At 32.7% G+C, this 20,033-nt stretch overlaps 2 protein-coding genes and 1 long non-coding RNA gene across 7 annotated transcripts; 1 reads left to right on the top strand and 2 right to left on the bottom strand.

The window, feature by feature from the left end:
- Window positions 1-616: 616 nt before the first annotated feature.
- LOC136978317 (NLR family CARD domain-containing protein 4-like) lies at window positions 617-18,231 on the top strand. 5 transcript variants are annotated; one of them, XM_067274022.1, is made up of 4 exons: window positions 617-989; window positions 7,300-7,372; window positions 14,334-14,462; window positions 16,047-18,231. In XM_067274022.1, the coding sequence occupies exons 1-4, from the start codon at window positions 954-956 to the stop codon at window positions 17,888-17,890; spliced, it is 2,082 nt and encodes a 693-aa protein (XP_067130123.1). In that variant the 5' UTR covers window positions 617-953; the 3' UTR covers window positions 17,891-18,231. The 5 variants fall into 5 exon arrangements, with proteins under 5 accessions (XP_067130123.1, XP_067130124.1, XP_067130125.1 ...); XM_067274024.1 differs by lacking the exon at window positions 617-989 and adding an exon at window positions 5,345-5,698; XM_067274026.1 differs by lacking the exon at window positions 617-989 and adding an exon at window positions 5,346-5,698 and having other exon boundaries at window positions 7,321-7,372; window positions 14,337-14,462.
- Window positions 11,170-11,923, bottom strand: LOC136978314 (uncharacterized). The gene is made up of 2 exons (XR_010881199.1): window positions 11,797-11,923; window positions 11,170-11,545 (listed from the first exon to the last, which is right to left on the bottom strand). It is a non-coding gene; the product is annotated as an uncharacterized lncRNA (long non-coding RNA).
- LOC136978316 (putative nuclease HARBI1) lies at window positions 11,986-13,681 on the bottom strand. The gene is made up of 4 exons (XM_067274021.1): window positions 13,497-13,681; window positions 13,251-13,427; window positions 12,624-12,892; window positions 11,986-12,422 (listed from the first exon to the last, which is right to left on the bottom strand). Exons 1-4 carry the CDS (start codon window positions 13,679-13,681, stop codon window positions 11,986-11,988), a joined length of 1,068 nt encoding a protein of 355 aa, XP_067130122.1.
- Window positions 18,232-20,033: the final 1,802 nt, after the last annotated feature.

Here is a 20,033-nt window from a genome sequence, read left to right as displayed (position 1 = left end):
GTAAACGTCGTGTTGCTTAAGGTTTGGTGGTGGTGTATTCATAACAATCGTTAGGGGTTGAAAACGAATACCAAAGAAAAGTGACATCTAAAGAGCGGCCAAAAACGTGACATTTATCTTTTATTATTTTTTCATTTCATTGTGCTTGTGAGGAACTTATTCAAGATGGGAAACAAAAGGCACGATTGTTTAAACGCTTTATTTATATTTTATTTTTTCATTTCGATAAATAAATAAAATAATTTGAGTAATTGATACATGTTCGTCAACACTTTCAGTGTTTTTTGCATGGAGAGCTACTTTGAAATATTTTATGTGCAACACATTCAAAACTGTTAAACACTCCGAGACGCACACATTTCTGAAAGAAGCTTATTGCAAGTTTGAAAGGTAAATATATTTTAACTTCAAACGTTATATTAATTAATAAGAAATATTAAAAATAACAATTATAATAAGAATATTAATGACACTCTTCTGAACATTAAATCAAAGCAGAAAATTAATATCTCAGCTTGGTTAAAGCTTATTAACGCTTATCAAGTTATGTTTTCGAAATATTTTGTCAACAGATGGCACTACGTAACAGTACACTGTCGATTTCATGTGTATTACGCAATAGTCGCGAGCTCAAGGTTGGATATTCTAGGTTGGGTCAGTGTTTGCGGTTGTTAGAAACGAGACGATCGGCTGGTCGTCGCTTATATTGCTTACACGGTGTTCATTGATTAACACAGGTATCGTCTTCTATTCGATATATCCTCGGAGTGATGTTATTGACGTAGCAGTTACGATAGTTTGTAAAACAATGGAGTCGGTATCATCGTACGTCTGACGTCACTGGGAAATTACGAGTGACGATGATCTTCGCACGTGTTAGCGAGTGAACTGATAACATATGAATTACACAAAAGTTTCTGAACGACCCAAATGGGACGTAAGTCTTACTAGAAATGGTTTTAAGTAGATTTTTAACAGAATTAATAGAAGTAAGTTATTCATAATATTTTTTAAATCTGTTATTAAAATAGAAATTACTAATTATTTAAGAATTATTCATGTAATGAATAATTCTTAAATAATTAGTTGTCAACATTGCCTAATGGTATTTGATATTTATCATTATTTTTTATCGGATGAAAGGGCAAATTCTTTTTTAAATTCGGCAAAAAGTGGTGAAAATTCGAGCAATTCAACAACAGTAGTCAGACAGGCAAAACAAAAACACGCATTAAAAATTAGTCCTCCTGTTTTGATTGATGAAAAGTTTCGGTCTACTCAAACCCTTTGTTCCACTTAATTTAAATATATCCATATGCATATAAATATTTGTATTAAGAGATTATTTTAACGATTAAAACAACTATATCTAATTTCATATACACATTTTTTAATTAGTACAGGGTTACTAACCCTTCTCTTGTATCGATCTCTTTTAACAAAAGTTGTTTCTCATCGACCTATTTAATAGTATATTGTGCAGTATTATTGAAAGAATCTTCCGACATTTATTTTAAAACAGAGACAGTAAAATTTTTAATATTTTTAAATAAACTTTTTTATATTCGCAAACTTTATCGACTCCGTGGGAAACCCTCAATTAGTGCAACATGTATATCGGGGGTGACCAATTTTTGTGTACGTGAGATCTACTTTTTATCTTAAAAATATGTAGCGATCGACTTGTTGTCATAGGCATAGTCTAAATGGGGAGGGGGTGTGAAAAACATACTATGTTTATACACTGTGTTTCAGTACAAGGTGTACTCTTTTGCTAATCTATCAATAATTGGCGGGAGTACACCTCGTACTAAAACACCCTGTATATCTACGTAAAAAACGACATAATTATTTAACGGGCCAAAAAATCTCACATCCAGGGGAATTAAAACATGAATTATTAACAATATTTATTAATTCAAAATAGCTACAGATAAAGACAGATTTAGAATTTATTTTATTATCTTAACATTAATGGGAGAACTGAGTTTGCACGTCTCTAATCAAGTAGTCATAATTAGGTGTATATCCTGACAAAGATAATAATAATGAGTCTTCAATATGGGAATCAGTCAGGACAGAACGTTGTTTAGTCTTCGTTAACTTTAAGTATGAAAATGCCGATTCAGACAGGTATGTAGATCCGAAACAAAAATAAATATATTCGCTACATTCGGTGATTACTTATATTAATTTGTAATGATTACATACTATTTACACACAGGCCAAAGCCTGCGTGTAAATAGTATGTAATCATCTCCGAATATTCTCTTAACTAACTGTCTACATATTCTCAAAACACGACCTTCGCTACAAGTAGATCTTCGGGAGTAAATGATTAATAATCTTATAGTTAAATTTTCCGCAGAGAAACAACTTGATTGCGCATTGTTCACTTCTCTAATGAATCATTTGAAAATAATTCTGTTGTGCTGGATCCAGGTCGAAACTGAATAAATGGAAAACAATTGACGTAACTTTTCATACATACGACCATATTACAACCGCATTAACAAATGTGTAAAAGTAACTTACAACAGGTGTATATTGGATAGATTTAATAACATTATTTCTATCAATTATAATTTTTATACTTATATTAGCAGATAGGCTCCGGCGTTGCTCGGGCGATTCGTTTTCATTGTGCCCGTTGTGACCTTACCCGTTTTCACAGAATGCAAGAATTGGGCCCCCTGTTTCCAGACTAATTAGAGAATTTTTAGATACGTCTAAAAATATGTTCTACTTCCCGCGAAAACACGAAAAAAAAACTGCATCTGCGTCTTGCACGTCGCTTTCTCTTAACACTTCTATTGTTACGTAACACTTCCATTCTTAACGCTTCCATTGTTACTTAACACTTCCATTGTTGATGGAAGTGTTAAGCCTTAATCCTGTCCCTGTCCCTCGTGGGGACGAATTCCGAAAAATCCCTTCTTAGAGTGCGTTCTCGTGACGTACCCTAACTGTGTACCAAATTTCAACTTTCAACTCCTAACCGTTTGGGCTCTGCGCTGATTATTATTATTATTATCAACTCGTCTCGATTATATATATAGATAGGCCTATAGATTAAAATAGCAATGATTTTAAATCAAAATAAATATTAATTATAGTAAAAATATAAGATTTTTATACAATTTAATAAATATTATCGTGGCGAAAATCCCAAGTATGTTTTAATCGGGAGACAAAGTTCATTTGACAAAAGAAACTTTTATTCGCTATGCATTTCGATAGTTTTAAACATCCCTTCTTCACTCTACAAATACATAAAATACATCCGACATTAGTAATTTTAATACGAGAAAAGTGAAGAAATAAAATTATAATTTAAACTACCAACCGACATAACTCCAGTTTTCACAAAAACACTCGCAAGTGACATCACAACACGCTTGTCAAAGCGTTTCTTTCTTTTTTTTCGAAAATTCTGTGTTTGAAAATCTGAAAGAACATAAAAAATAGAAATAAAATAATAGCAAAAATTGTTTTATAAAAAGGAAATCGATACACAAAACTGCCAAGAGAATACGTACAACTTTGTCTACTCCTGGTAATGACAGTTTTAAAAGTGTTAACAACAACTTTCCACGAGTACAATTAATATCCGATGATGAAGTTAAGCAATAAACTTATTGTAATAACTGTAACAAACATATTTATTAAAAGCTAAATAATATTTACACGAGATTATTAATAAGCAAAATAATAATAAATAAAAAAATATATACAATCTCTACAAAGAGGCTAAACTACCTTAAACTTCTAATCCTTTTACAATTAGATAAAATTCAACGAATGAGAGTCTACATATGAATATTAGTTTGTTACCTGATACAGTATCTTTAAAGACTGAATTTTGGAGAACCTTTCAACATCTTTGGAGAATTCTGTGGCTTAATTTCGGCACTGGCTGAGGGCATTAAATTAAGCGACTACAAATACTCAGCTAAGTGTGGCATAATTTTAGCACGGTGGCTAAAGTGTAACTGTTACGTGACTAAAGCTTCCGATATCTTTTACTCTGAACGTTCTTCTCCAAATCTTGGCTAATGCTGTTATAAAGTGATAACGTTCGTAACACATTGAACAGGGTTTATAATATGTAATTTTTTTGATGTATTACAAGCTTTGCATCTAATGTAAGAATCTAAACCTTTATGTAATAATACTCTGAGAGCCTGCACAATTGTCGTAAAACTTTATGTGGATATGAAAAAATCCAGATAAAGTTCTACGTCATGATTGTGCAGCCCTTGGGGTATACATGTACTATTAAAATCTATGAAACCTTAGAACCAACCAATAGAATTGGCTGTACTGTACTTGTAATAATCTCGTACTTACGTAACTGAACACTTTGCATGGTGATGAAATCTTTGAACAGTTTTACGGTAAATTTACATGACTACATGATAACAATTTATAAATCTTCATAAAATCTTACGCTATTTTATGCAATATTAAATGATTTTTGTTTCTGCTGTAAAATTTGATTTTTGGCGCATATTTACAGAAAATGGTCTTTTTTTTTTTGCATAAATAAACAATTATTTATAGATAAAGTAAACTACTGTACTTATTTATACGGACTTCATAATAACGTAGTCTTAAAATTTACTTATGTTTATCAGGTACAGGAGAATTTGTCCACTACGTGTTGCATATGAAAACCTGCATGAGTAGCGTTATATTAAAGTGTGATACTGTATTGTATATTAATAAATAATGTATACAATTAATAAATACTGTATTTAATAAATAAAGGAAACTGAAAGCAAAGACCTGGTGTTTTCCTTGACTCTTGAGACTCGAATTAGAATAGATCCCTGGTTCAAATTAATTAAAATAAATTGATAACATTTATTATATATATATATATATAATAACTGGCTGAAATAAATTATGTATATATATGTATATACATATGTATGTATAATATATTTTTATATATAATTAATTTATTTCAGCCAGTATATAAATAGCTACTTTATAGCCAGTATAGCTACTTTCAAATTTTTTACGTGTAACAGATTAAGAACTGTTAAACACTCCCAGACCCACACATTTCTGAAAAGCTTTTAGCAAGTTTGAAAGGAAAATATATTTTAACTCGAAACGTTATATTAATAAGAAATATTAAAAATAACAATTATAATAAGAATATTAATGACACTCCTCTGCACATTAAATCAAAGCAGAAAATTAATATCTCAGCTTGGTTAAAGCTTATTAACGCTTATTAAGTTATGTTTTCTGAATATTTTATCAACAGATGGCACCACGTAACAGTACACTATCGATTTCATGTGTATTACGCAATAGTCGCGAGCTCAAGGTTGGATATTCTAGAGTGGGTCAGTGTTTGCGGTTTGTTACAAACGAGCCGATCGACTGGTCGTCGCTTATATTGCTTACACGGTGTTCATTGATTAACATAGGTAACCTCTTTTCTATTTGATATATACTCGGAGTGATGTTAATGACGTGGCAGTTACGATAGTTTGTAAAACAACGGAGTCGGTATTGTCGTACGTCTGACGTCACTGGGAAATTACGAGTGACGTTAAACTTCGCACGTGTTAGCGAGTGAACTGATGACCTATGAATTATACAAAGGTTTCTGAACGATCCAAATGGGACGTAAATATTACTAGAAAGAGTTTTAAGTGGATTTTTAACAGAATTAATAGAAGTAAGTTATTCATAATATTTTTAAAATTCGTTATTAAAATAGAAATTACTAATTATTTAAGAATTATTTATATGAAACGTTGCTTAATGATATTTGATATTTATCATTATTTTTATATCGAGTGAAAGGGCAATTCTCTCTTAAATTCGACAAAAAGTAGTGAAAATTCGAGCTATTGAGGAACAGCAGTCAGACAGACAAAACAAAAACACACATTAGAAACTGGTTCTGCTTGTTTTTACTGATGAAAAATTTCGGACTACTCAAACCCTTTTGGTTGTTGCTTTTTATTTGGTTATTTGGTTAAACAGGTTGTTTTAACAATTAAGGGATAATCTTTACGAACGAGAACAGAATAAGTTTATCGTTTTCTTTTTCTGGAGATAAAGAACTATTTTACACAATAATCAGATGTTCATTTCAGTAGAGTTTTGTAGAGGTAGAGGTTTGTGGAGTAGAGTAGAGTAGAGATTACATTTTGTGTAAGATTTTTGATAATTTATATTTGATAAATGCTACTATATCTAATATCATATACGTATTTTTTAATCAGTACAGGGGTTACTAACCCTTTTCTTTTATCTATCTTATATACCAGGGGTGGCCAACACGTAGACCGCGGTCGACCGCAAAGGTTTTGAAAGTAGCCCGCGAAGCTAAAGTTGAACAATTTGCTTTCACTTAAATTAATGTTTAAAAATCTTAATTTGATAATTTATTCTTACAATAATAGACTGTCTGTGCAACGTACCCATACTGTTCGTATTTATTGCGATGTTTATCCCGTATTTATCCCGTTCTTTATTTTCCATAATATTTTTTTAGTTGAAATTCTTGTTAATTATTTATTAAAATATCTATGAAAAATTTGAAAAATCCTAAAATTGTTTGCCCATATTCACAGTCGCACGCAGACTATATTTTACCGAAAAAGTAGCCCCTAAGGGATAAAAGTTTGGCCACACCTGTTATATGCTATATATTGTGCAGTATTATTGAAAGAATCTTACATTTATTTTACGACATAAACAGTAAAATTTTTAAACAAACTTTTTATATTCGCGAAGTTATATCGACCGCTAACTGGTCAAGACGACCCGTGGTATAAACTCTGAATTAGTGCAACAGGTATATTATTTATTGAAGCGATATGAAGTGTTAGATGTTTTGTCATTTATTTTCACTATAACATGGAAAACTTCGAAGCATAATCAACACGTTGTCTGGTAAAGCAGCTTTAATACAGATGCAGACGAAAGAAATTACTTAGGCTATTATGGGTTTGCTTCCTTGCTTGCCACGTAGAAGTGCTGAATATTTTGTCTACGGTTCTTTCCCGAATAATTTTCCTTATTTCATTGTATATATTACTGTATACTCCTCACTAAAATTTAATTAGCGTTTCGTGAAATCTTACACAGATAAAATGAACGTTATACTTATTTATTTTATTAATTTTTCATGTGGATATATTAATTTGTCTCTGAGACTATGTTTAAGTAATTTACAGTTTCACACATGTTTAAAATAGAATTTATTTGTAACTTCAGTAAACTTAATGGTAGAAGAGAGTAAAATAAGTACTTACTGTTTGTTTATAGGCAAATGATAAGATGCTGCAGCACGTGGATAAGATACTGGAACATGCAGATATCTGTCAGGAAGTTCTAAATGGTAAATACATGTTTTGAGTTTGATACTTTACATTTTAATTAACTTTCCCTGTTGGCGATCTACAGCAAATAATTGAGTGGAATTCGTCATGCGGCGCATTTTTTGGATAATTTTTAAATCGCGACATTTCGCTTCAAAATCGCGCTATGTTTAATCTGCCTTTTGTGTTTGATTAAAAACATATCACAGTTTACGACTGTTTAATTTTTAGTTCAATAGAAATTTAAAATAATATTAAAATTTGAAGCTTACGAACAAAAGAAAAAAATTAATTAATTTACAGAGAATCGCTAAACTTTGTATATTTGTTAGTTAGATACATCTGTCTTCTTTTAAATAATAGAAACCGCAACTCTCTAGCTAGAGCGGGGGAGAAGTTATTGCCATTATTTACATTATGTCTCTAATTACTTAGCAGGGAGAAGGAGTCGATTGTTATCGTAAAGCAACACGTTAAAGTTTATCATCATAAATTTCTGCTTAAAATAGTGAATATTTGAGACTTTTTTAAGATATTTTTTCAATGTTTTATACAATAATACACTAAAATAAGCGATTAGTTAATTTTTTCTTGCAATTACACAATATCCGGAAGTAATGAGTTTCCCGGTAAATTTTTCTGATAGAAGCTTTTGATATCTTCTTGTCTAAATAAAGTCAAATAACATGAAAACTAGTAGAATTACGGCTCTAAAATGAAGAATATAGCTATCTTTTAAAGTTTGTTTACATTCTGACTTTAATCACGTGGATAGGCTCTTTGCGGGAAAATCCCGACGAAATGGTTCTAAAAAAACTCTCATTCGTTGAAGTTGATTCAGTCATAATATAAATTACCAATCAGAGCGTAATAGGCGTAGAAACAAAAATTTTAAAGCCAATTAACAGCAAGAAGATCTTCCATAGACTTACTATAGGGAGGTGGAGTTTCCTGGAAATATTTACTGCTAGATAGTTTTAAAAACATATTTATTTGCCGAAATATTATAGAATTAGCTAATTTAATGTCTAAGTACATTAAATTAGTTAATTAATGCTAAAAGAACGATTTAAAAAGCGAATTTATTGCGATTGTTCACATTTTACTTGGAAGGTTGGAGGCGGGACTTTTCGCGGCAATATTTTCCTTTCACAAGTCTGTGATTGGTTAAAGTTGTCAACAAAGACAGAAGATACCCAATAAAACTGTAGAAGGAGTTTCCCTTTGATCGTTTTCACTCAACTGTGTAATTAACTGCGAAGATTTGCTGTAGAATGGTAGGGGGTACTTTTTACCGAAATATTTATGGCCCAGGGGTGGTAACAAAACACTTATTGGCTTAAACAAAGTCAATCGACCTACAGAAGATCGAATCAAAGCTAGGGTTGCTGGAAAATCGAATATAATGCAAATTAATCGAATTTTTTTTTATTAATTACGCCTAAAGACGTATGTCGCATCACGAATTAACGGCAAGTCACGTAACATACGCCTTTAGGCGTATGTCACGTGACTTGCCGTTAATCAAGGGGTGCGTTCTTTTATTCCTCCGCGTAACTCCGCGCGAGCGACATCCGTTTAAAAATTCCTACGGAACGTGTTCCTAAATTCCGGTCGGAGTGCGCGCCGTCGAACGGCAAAAACGGCCGTTTGTAGCAGTAGTTTGTCGTAAAACAAGATGGCTTCCTCCATGTCACATGTGATGGCTTACCAATGCCCGTTATGTGGCTATACCAAAGAAAGTTTAGAAGATGTGCAAGCGCATGTTAACTCTCACGGTGTTATAGCAGGTAAGTGTTATGTCAATTTTTTTTTTGTTTTCGAATAGGTAAGCCATTATTCTAATTTATTCGTGGCTACTTTGAATTCTCAGTCAGCAAGACAATCCAGTTGATGGTTAAATTTTACAAGTGGAACACTTCTTTTATTTATTTATTTTTTAAAAGTGAAAAGGGTTGAAAGTTATCAAAATTTCACTCGAAAGAAACATAAATAGTTTAATTTTATAGACTGTGTAACATAATTGTAAGGACAACAGTTAAGTTTTAATTTCTCAACTTCAATTTGTAATATTCTTTTGAAATTTTAGATTTATTATAATGAACACAAAACAGTGTTAAAAGTTTATCATCATTAATAGTTGATGATGATAATGAAGTTGGACCTCCTTTGTTGGATAACATTAAACACACTATTAGGCACAGTTTTAATAAATTTTTGTAATTGTTTCACTCCAATATTTTCCCAAGCATCCATAAAACCCAAATTTTAACTGGTTTACATGAGGAAACCAATTATTTCCATCAATTAATGGTCCAAATGAAATTAAATTATTTTGTTTAGTAGATAGCTGCTTGTTACTTAGTAAGGGGGAAAAAAAATCTCTTATTTGTTTTCTTGCTTTGTCTATCCATACATTAGCCACAGCAGTTTTAGAATGATTAATTATTGTGGTTATTTCTCTTAAACACTTATTCAGCATCTCATAATTTATATATATTTCAACTATCAGCCTCTGAAAGTTTTTGCTAAGTCTTGGCATTGTCATTAGTGTTTAAAACTGTTAAATCATTAAGATTTCAAAAATTTTAAATGACTGGCTGTTATAATATAATAACCATCCATTAAATTGTTTAATAAAATATATTTACATTTGTAGAGTACTATAACTTTAAACCATTCAAAAATAAACTGGTCTTAATTTAAAAATGAGTTCATTTCCAAAATTGCTTTTAGATATCTTAGTGTCATCAAACATTAATGATGATTAATTTTTAACATTTTGTGTTTATTATAATGTATGTGCTATATATATTATCATTAATATACAGTACAGTATATATATATATATATACACACATATACTGTATATCAATGATAATTATTAATACACTCAAACCTGTTTTTGTGTGCGGTATATGAATTTCAATCAAATTGGTATACTGCACAAAAATAATTGCACAAAACACATTGCACGTATAAAAAATCGCACAAAAACAGGTTTGAGTGTATTTTAGCAACAGCATACATTTTAACACCTATCCAGGGATTGTTTTAGCTGTAAAATCTAACTCATTTTTTGCTGATGAATTCATTGCCTAGAATATTTCAATTTTTCAACTAGAAGCAGTATAAATTTAGTAGTGAATTTAATTTAAATGTTACAGGAACGTCAGTTCAAGATCAAGACAGTAGGATTTCGATTCCCAGTTCCCAGGAAGATTCAAGTGGTGTGAAATGGCCCCATAAGGACATTTTAAGGTTAATTGAACTAAGAAAGGACATGAACGAAATGTTCGAAAATGGGCCAACAAGAAAGTCCATATTATGGAACAGGTGTGTATTTGATACCTCTTTCCTTCTATCTTATTTTGTTACTAGCAAGGAACCCTTATGAGCTGTTCATCAGTGATTTCAATAAGGCTTGATATAAACCTTTAACTTGAATCAGTAATGTTGTAAACAAATTGGGAACTTTTGCTTTAACTCTTAAGCATAAGTCATTTCAGATATTTTTTCAAAAACACTTGAGAAGTGTTTAATAAAAGTTTATATCAACCTTACCTACACATGTAAATCACTGATAAACATTTAAGCACTTTGTAAGGTCTGCCCTGTCTGATATAATACATAAACAGCCCTATGCTAATGGTAACCGTTCATTGTAATGCCAATACATTTCTTCTACAGAATTGCTGCAGAAATATCCGAAACAGGAGTAGAAGTGTCTGGGGAAGGATGCAGAAAAAAGTGGGATGGACTGTGGAGAACATATAAAAAAGTAAAAAAACATAATAATACATCTGGCAACAACAGGTGACTTTTTTTCTTTTTTATTGAAATTTCACTTATATTTCTCAATACTAAATATATTGTGGTCTTTTTTCAGGAGGACGTGGTGCTATTATAACAACATGGATGAGTGGCTCGGTGAACGTCCTGACGTGGCTTCACCTTTCACTCTTAGCAGTGAAAGCTACTCATCAGGTAGTGGAAATCCACAATCAGACATTTCTGCATCTCCACTGCCTGAAGTTTCTGCATCTCCATTGCCTGAAGTTTCTGCATCTCCATTGCCTGAAGTTTCTGCATCACCATCACCATCACCATCACCAACACCAGTCCAACGTCCAAAAAGAAAATTATCGACAGATGAACGTGAGACTGCAAAACAGCGGCGGCATGAGGAACGTCTGAAAAGGATGGATGAATTTAATAATTTATTTAAACAATTTATAGAAAAAATAGAAAATGTTAAAAAATAAAAAGATAAATAAAAGTAGTTTTTGCATATAGTTTCTGATTTCCATAATGTTTTAATTAACCATAAATAAATAGCTCATAACTCCACTTTATCCAACACCAGAATATAAGCAATTATTTACTCCTTTCCTCTTAAGGTACATAATTAATAAATAGCTCATTAGTGGAATATTTTGCTTACTACTAAATGTCTTTGTTTATAAGTTTTGAGCAATTCTGTCACGCTTTGCATTTCCACCTTGCTTTTGCTCAATGACACATGACCTGTGATATACACCTAGGTTATGATTGCCTGGATCCTGGAAAACAAAAAATGTTACACTTGTTATATATGTACAGTACATAATACCAAAACTTAGAGTAAAAAAAATTAATGTACTTTTTCGAGTTCGGTATTTTCTTGTAAGATGTCCCCTCTTGTAATACAAATATTATGTAAGACACAACAAGCCATTACAACAGATGGTATCGACTCCATTTTCGACATGTCCAAATAATGCAGTCTTCTCCATCTTCCTTTCAAGTGAGCAAATGACCGTTCAATAACACTTCTGGCTGATGATAATTTGTTATTGTACCGGACTTGGGTAGCTGTCAAGTGCCCATTGTCAGGATAGGGTTTCATTAGTTGCTTATTTATTGGATAAGCACCATCTCCAACAATATGGGAATCATACGGAAACATTGTTTCAGCCTCCCTAGCTATTTTTCCAGATAATGTAGAGCGAGCATAGACCTCGGCATCATGGACACGGCCACATTCACCAGCATGGCAAGAGATGAACACCATAGAATTGTCACACACAGCTGAAAACAAGAGAGTTAAAAAACATTATTAGAGTACAGATCTGTACTGTAGAACTTCAGATTAAATTAAGAAAATTCATAGAAAGTGATTGTCTATATTACTGTATAGAACTACATAATTCATAACAGAACAAATTTGTTAATGTGACAATTTTCTATTCAAGGACTAGATCACTTTGTATCAAAAGTGACATCACATACCTTGCAAGATAATAGAATGGTAGCCGTGGCGGTTTACATATGCAACTGCATGTATCTGTGGAGCTGGAATTTCAATGTGGGTGCCATCAATAGCTCCTACTACACCTGGAAAACCACTCTTGTTGTGGAAACTTTGTGTAATTTCTTGCACTTGCTCTCCTGAAGGCCATTTTATAAATTGTGGTGCAAGTTCTGAGAGAGCAGTGCATGTTGTTTGCACAACACGAAATAATGTCGATTTGGATACACCAAACCTGTCACTAACAGACCTACAATATATTAAATATCTTATTACTACACGGAAATTACTATAAAGAGATTAGAGAGTAATCCTGCAATTTACATCTGTCAATAAATGACTGATTCTGTCAATATTGTATAAGATTTCACTATACAGTAGTTTAACAGATACCAAATGCCTACAATGCAATTAGTCATATTAAAAAATAGATATCCAAAATGTTATCTCAAAAATAGCAAAAAAATAAGTCAACTCTTTTGAAGATGACTGGATTAGATAAAAACTTAAAATGATAAATTGCAGTTTTTTTGCAGTTAATGTTGATCGACATAAACTTCAGGATTACTGGTTGGCGTTATTTCGTAATACGTGTTGTTAATATTTACCTATATGCCTCACGGTTGCCCAAAAACCATAAGGTCATCAGCACCTTATCACATGCTGTCAAAGACGGTCTCCCTGCCCTGTTAATCGCATGATTTGTAATTTTTGGCATCAGTAAATTACTGAGTGCTTCAAATGAAGCCCCACTGAGCCTAAAGTGAGATCTGAAGTCACTCGAGCTGGAAAAAAAAAATTAATAATAATAACTAGTCCTCCAGTAGAGTTTTTCTATATGGTCCTTATCCTACCTGTATAACGGAACAATCTCGGTGATGTAATTTTTTATCCGAGGAACATATGCTCGTCTCTGTGACTCGTTTGATTCTTCGTCGGAGGAAGAGGAAGAATCCGCTTCAAATATGTGCAAAAACGCGTATTTTAACGTCATAGCTCCCGCCATCACGATATCATCGATAGATACAGACGCCGCCATTTTGTTTTTCCTTTCAGTCGTTCCTAAATGCCTACAAACTGCAGCGCACTCCAGTAGTAGCGGCGACGCGGAACGACCGCTATTAAAGAACGCACCCAAGGAATAAGCCTATTTTGTACATCAGTTCTTTATCGATCCAACAAAATATCTCTAATCCAAAGTCTTCGTTCCAATCTTCGACAAAATCTTCTAGCTAAATAAAGCAAGCCGTACAAAACAAAATTTGTAAACACGTGGATAGCGACAATGTCGGTATTGTTCGCCATCTTGAATACTGAACGCATGCGCCGAAATGTAAGCGAATTGCCGCTTGTGTGGCTGTGCTGTCGCGCGGCGAAGATGTGTTTGCGACACCGCTTTTCCTTGCCGCGCCGCATGTGTGCATCCTTCTTTAGTCTCGTCCACCTTTCAACTCCAAAGGTCAGGTGTCAAAGATCAGGATCATCTGAAGGCTGGGATTGTCATCTAGTTACAGAATGTATGGCTGCAGATATGTATAGCTGCAGTACGAACCTACTTTGATGATAGTGGGTGTAAAAGTCTCTGTTTTACGTAATAAAATTTCAACTAGAAGTTAGGTTTAATTTTGACACTACCACGTATATAATACTTGGTAATAATTTTTGAATAATTAATTGCGTATTAATTTCAGCAGAGAAAGGTAACCAATATCCAGTAACACTGAAGAAATGCAGAGATGTTCACATTGGTACGAAAATAGAAATCCATTCCGAACAACCGCAAACAAGTTACTTAAAGGAAGAAGATGAAGAAAAAAATGGTGAGTGTCTACACTTATAACGGTTTTTAGAAAATGTTTTGCTTTAAATTGATTTCTTTTTACACACACATTTATTTTTATACGTCGTAAAACAGCGTAGAATATTTTACAGGAAATATTAAAATTAAACGACACAAACGAGCAGAAACAATAGAAATTCTTACTAAATCAGCGAAAAACACCTGGTTTGGATCAGTGAATAACTTCTCTGTTGTCCTGTTTGATTTGTTTTCTATTATTTTTTCAAATTTAAATTAGTTTCAGTTGGAAGACCAAACACAGTCACGAATCAGTAAATTTGAGTGTATCAAAAGGTTAATGTTTCGTTAAATATTTTCATACTAGCAGATAGGCCCGGCGTTGCTCGGGCAAAAGCACTTTTTCTACGTGCATTCAGTTTGGCTAGATTCACATGAATATATATTTATATAACGCATATTGCGTAATTTATGATTTAGATAACTGATAGAAATGTACTCAGAATTTCATATAAACCGTATTTTCTTAGAGTATGTTGTTAGTTAGGGACAATATTACAAAAGGACCTTAACATTCATAGAGCACAGTTGCGTTGCCAGTGGTATTCTCTTACAATCCACTGAAAATATCGTTACGATTTACGAGGCAGTAACGCGTTATAGCCCAGTCGAATTTGAATTTGGGGAGCCGTGTACACTGTTGACTGAAAACGTTTTCTTTCGGGAGTTTTTAGGGAAAATATTTTCATATAAAAAATCGGTTTGGGGCTCAAGGGTCAGGCAGTTGCTGTTTTTCCCACAGGTAACGTTCTACTACAAAATGTTAACTGTTTAATTAAATAATTAATTCTAGTATTCAAATTTCCAAATTTTATTCAAGAAAAACCAGTTTTAAACCCGGTTTATTACACCATAAACTCTATCGCTCATTCATTCATCAGATTCTCTTGACACTGATAATACTCCTGAGGAATGCACACCTCATTTATTCTATCACCTTCACCACCCTCTGTGCACACTGTCTTACCCCTCTAATTAAACCAGAATTAATTCCAATTATAGTCGTATTTGCTTACTCTGTGAGAGAATATATGAAAATGAATATTATATTTAAATATTATTATTGGAAAACTTTAAAATTTAATTATTTATCTCGAAAAGTGAAACTTGGTAAGTTATATTATATGGAAGCTGAGGTTTAAAATTAGTTTTTAAACACTAAATTTCCAAAATTTCATACTGTTCGTTGTTCACAGTGTTTCGTTTGTCCTTACCAGTGACCAATGGAATAAAATTATTTAACATAGGTACTGGCGAGTCGTGTTTTCCATACTTTCTTCATGTGTATTAGCTAAAGACCAGTTTTCTATAGAAAGTCGTCGCGGGAGGCAGCCTGATTGGCAGGTTACCCATGTGTTGCACGGTCGCCTTCCATTAATCAAATGCTATGCATTTCTCTTCTTTGTTTGAACACTTTTGAATTGTGAAAATTTCGATTACATTCATATATAATTGTCATAACAGAGATGTGCAGTGCCTTAAAATTCTTAGAATATATATCTTGAAACTCTTCACTAATTTTTACTAATTCTTTTTATCTTTATAGAAAAGTACGTCAATTGCAGCCAGAAATTGAAGAACAAGTACAAGACATACTTTGCTTACATGAGATCTTTCTTGTGGGAAGGAAAGAGGAACGACTTTCCATTAAAGGATTACTTCGTAGACTTGACAATACAGAAGGCGGATTTATTTGGAAAGGAAAGAGGAGATAAAGTAAATCTGAATGAAATATTTTCTAACCAGGACGACGAACATCAAACTATTTTGGTGACAGGAGACCCCGGTTATGGAAAGACCACTCTGTGCAGGAAAATTGCATACGACTGGGCATCCACGGATTACTTGCAACGTTTTGACTTAACAGTATGCATTATTTTAAGAGAGTTAGGCGATAGAAGTGTAAATGAAGCATTAATCGACAACTTGCACGAGAACTCGTCAATTGATAAAGATTGGAAATTACCCTTTACGCAACTGAACATTTTGGTGATCTTGGATGGGTTCGATGAGGTTGTAGAGAAAAATAAAATAATAAAATTTATAAGGGAGGAATCTTTCGATATTTCTCGTCGAATGACAATTGTGGTAACGAGTCGACCTCAAGCAACGGAAGAGATCAGAGAAGACATGAAGATGAGGTTTTCCATAGAAGGGTTTTCTCCAGAACATCAGAAGAAATGTATTCAGTTAATGTATAGAGACGAGAGTAAAGCGATCCGTCTTGTTGAGAAAGTGGAGGAAGACGAGTTCTACAAAGAAATAGCCGAATGTCCTCTGATGCTACACATGTTGTGCTGCCTTTTTAATAATACAGAAATGGAAGAGATTAGAAGCATAACGGATTTATACATCAGAATGTTTACTCTTATAACCGAACGTTATGTTAGAAAAACGGATCAGAATGGCAAGTTCGAACGAGGAAAACATTTTATAGGAGAAAATTTGCTACTTCGATTGGGAACATTAGATCTAAAACTTAATTCGGTCACATCAGAGGCGTTAATAAAGTCCTTCCCAAACGAAGATGAATATAATTTCATCATAGGATTGGACATTCTTGCGGTGAATTCCTTTTCACAATACGATAAAATCATTCGTTATCATTTTTTGCATAGCACATTTCGTGAATTTCTTGTAGCTTTCACTGCGTATAACGATTTTTCCTATTTTTCAACCTCCATCACAGATAACGTATTGTTATTTCTATTGGGATTGTTCGGAAGTGATAAATTTTCTAAAAGGTTTCTACGTAATTTAAAAGAAAGAGTATTCACTCCGAATTTCATGCTTCGAGCTCATAAAGAAATTAAATTAAAGGAGAATTGGGAGGAATTTTGTTCAAATTCCAAAGTAAAATTTTATGATATAGAATTAAACGAGATGAAACAATTATTGAATTTGTATGCATTTAAACAATTGTTTTTTTGTTTCTCCGAAACCGAGTTTGACTATGAAAACAATAAGAATGAAATTCTGCAGTTCTTTAACGATTTCAGTTTTCCAAATGGTTTAAAATTTTACCTTTTCCTTATTAATTTGACAACAGATTGGGATTATTCACACGATATTCGAGAGTCCGTTTCGTGTATCATCGACTTCTTTCGTAACGTCAGACCAATCGATTATGAAATTTACTTTATTGGTATATATAATTTTATCGATGTATTTCATTGTTTCAGAAATGTTAATTATTCTTTGAATTTGACTGGGGATATTCTGGAAGAATTAAGTATTGGTGAAGACGAAGAACTGATTGCATTGCAAACTTTAAATTCAGAAAGGACGTTTAATAGTTATTTCTTGTCATTGGAACAGTATAAAACTTTACGTGATCGCATGAAAATTTACCCAATTAGAGTAAAGAAGTCAAAATGCGTGATCATTTAGATGAATGTAATAAATCACCATATAACTGTCTTTTCTTCAAGAAACATCGAATTACCGAGGATATAAAAGTGTCAGGATTAAGGTAACATGGCGAGGGAGACTGGAAAACAAATCGTATTGTTTCACAGCCGGCCCTGTAGGATTTCAGGTATATCGGGCCCCTATAACACTTCATTCAATCTTACTTCCCACTACAACTGACAGTCTTCACTCGTTACGTAGGTGCGAGAAGACAGCACCTAGTCCTTTATCTATTTTATGTGTGTTCTGAAGAATTCTATACAGAAATTATTTTTTCTAATTTAAATTGCTGGAATAGAAGTCTTCGGGAAAGTATATTGTCGAGGTGTAAATTTTTAAATGTTATAGTATTTTTGAAGTAAAATATATTTTATTAAGAAATAATAAAAATTTTAAACTAAAAATAATTGTTTAATGTGTTATTAGTAGACGTCACAAAGAAAATCTATTAAATATAATTTATCTGCGGCTGTTGATATAAAAAAAATAAATAAAATAGGGATGAAGCAAAATTCTTACATATAAAAATGGACTAAAATTGATGGAATAGTGGATGCGATGTGAAACCAAGATCTGCCACCGTTTGTTAATGTTGCCTTAATACTACAATAGATGTATGGAGAAAATAAGAAACCGGTAAGCAATATAACATTAAAGTATGTAAATACAGTATATATATCTTATATATAAAATTCTCGTGTCACAATGTTAGTTACCTTACTCCTCCGAAACGGCTTTACCGATTTTTACCAAATTTCATATGCATACTCAGTAGGTCTGAGAATCGGCTACTATCTATTTTTCATACCCCTACACAATTTCCTTCCTTTCAAAAATATATTTATATATGGATTAAGGCTTTTATGTCCAACAGATGGCGCTACTTCCGACGACCTAAGTTTGCTTTTCTGTGAGGCATTCTGCTTTTCTGTGAGAATGGACTGAAGCAGATCATTTTCTATCTATCTATATAAATAAAATATTTAATATAACGTATAATACGTATAATATAAGTATAACGTATAATATAAGTATAAATAAAATATAACGTTCGTTTGTTCCTACCGATTCCTTTGAAATTTTGACACAACGTTGCATTCGAATACGCACGTGTTTTTATATAATATACATGTCGAAATTCCCCCAGTGGGGGGAGATGGACGGGATTAAGGCTTACCGTGAAGAACTCGGCTTCTATTATACTATTTTACATGCGGTTTTTTGCGTTTTTAATTGCGTTTTAATAGGTTACGTCAACAGAATATACACTAAAAAGAGGATTTTTCGATATTTCCCAGCGGGAAAAGTGACGGAATTAAGGCTTACTGTGAAGAACTCGGCTTTTTTTATACTATTTTAGACGCGTTTTTGATTGCGTTTTAATAGGGTACGTCAAGAGAATGTACACTAAGAAGGGATTTTTTTGAAATTCCCCTCACGGGGGAAGTGTTATACATTTATGATAGATACATTTTGAGCCACAACAACGCGTGGCCGGGTCAGCTAGAAATTACCTAGAAATAATTTATATGGCAAAACAACGTTTGCCGGGTCAGCTAGTATATATATATATATAGTGTCCTCAAGGCGTGCCACAAGGAATCGATTTTCGATTTCATTATAGATTGCGCCATAATCAATGAAAAAGATGTCAACTTCATGTTTACATGGAAACCCCACATCTTACTGTATTTTCTAATTATATATGAATCATAAACATTTCTCTAAAGCTTTTTCTTTTTCTTTTTCTGAAAGTTTTTCATATAACAGACACATATAATCTCCATCACTCTATGTATCTATCTTTAGCGGGTTCCTTTTTCCATGGTTTTTCATGGAAAATCCCCATTTCCCCTCTACACGGCCCTATTGCAACGATTGTACCTGTTACAAGCCCGTGGCGCACCTAGGAGGTGGGCCAAGTGGCCTGGCACCATCCAAAGTGATAAATAAAGAATAGTAAAGGATTTTTAAAATTTGTATTCATTTTTTAAATTTATATTGTCTTGTGTTATATTTCTATATTACTTATTAATTAACAGTCTCATTAAAAATTGTTTTATCTGTTCAACTCGAAACAATACTTTTGCAATACTTGCTACACGCTACTGTCTACTTGTAG

Source organism: Centruroides vittatus, unplaced genomic scaffold (genome assembly GCF_030686945.1).
Source record: "Centruroides vittatus isolate TY-2023 unplaced genomic scaffold, ASM3068694v2 contig_503, whole genome shotgun sequence".
In the NCBI taxonomy this organism is placed as follows: domain Eukaryota; kingdom Metazoa; phylum Arthropoda; class Arachnida; order Scorpiones; family Buthidae; genus Centruroides; species Centruroides vittatus.
Note: the sequence above shows the minus strand (reverse complement) of the source record. Positions and strands in the feature narration are given on the sequence as shown.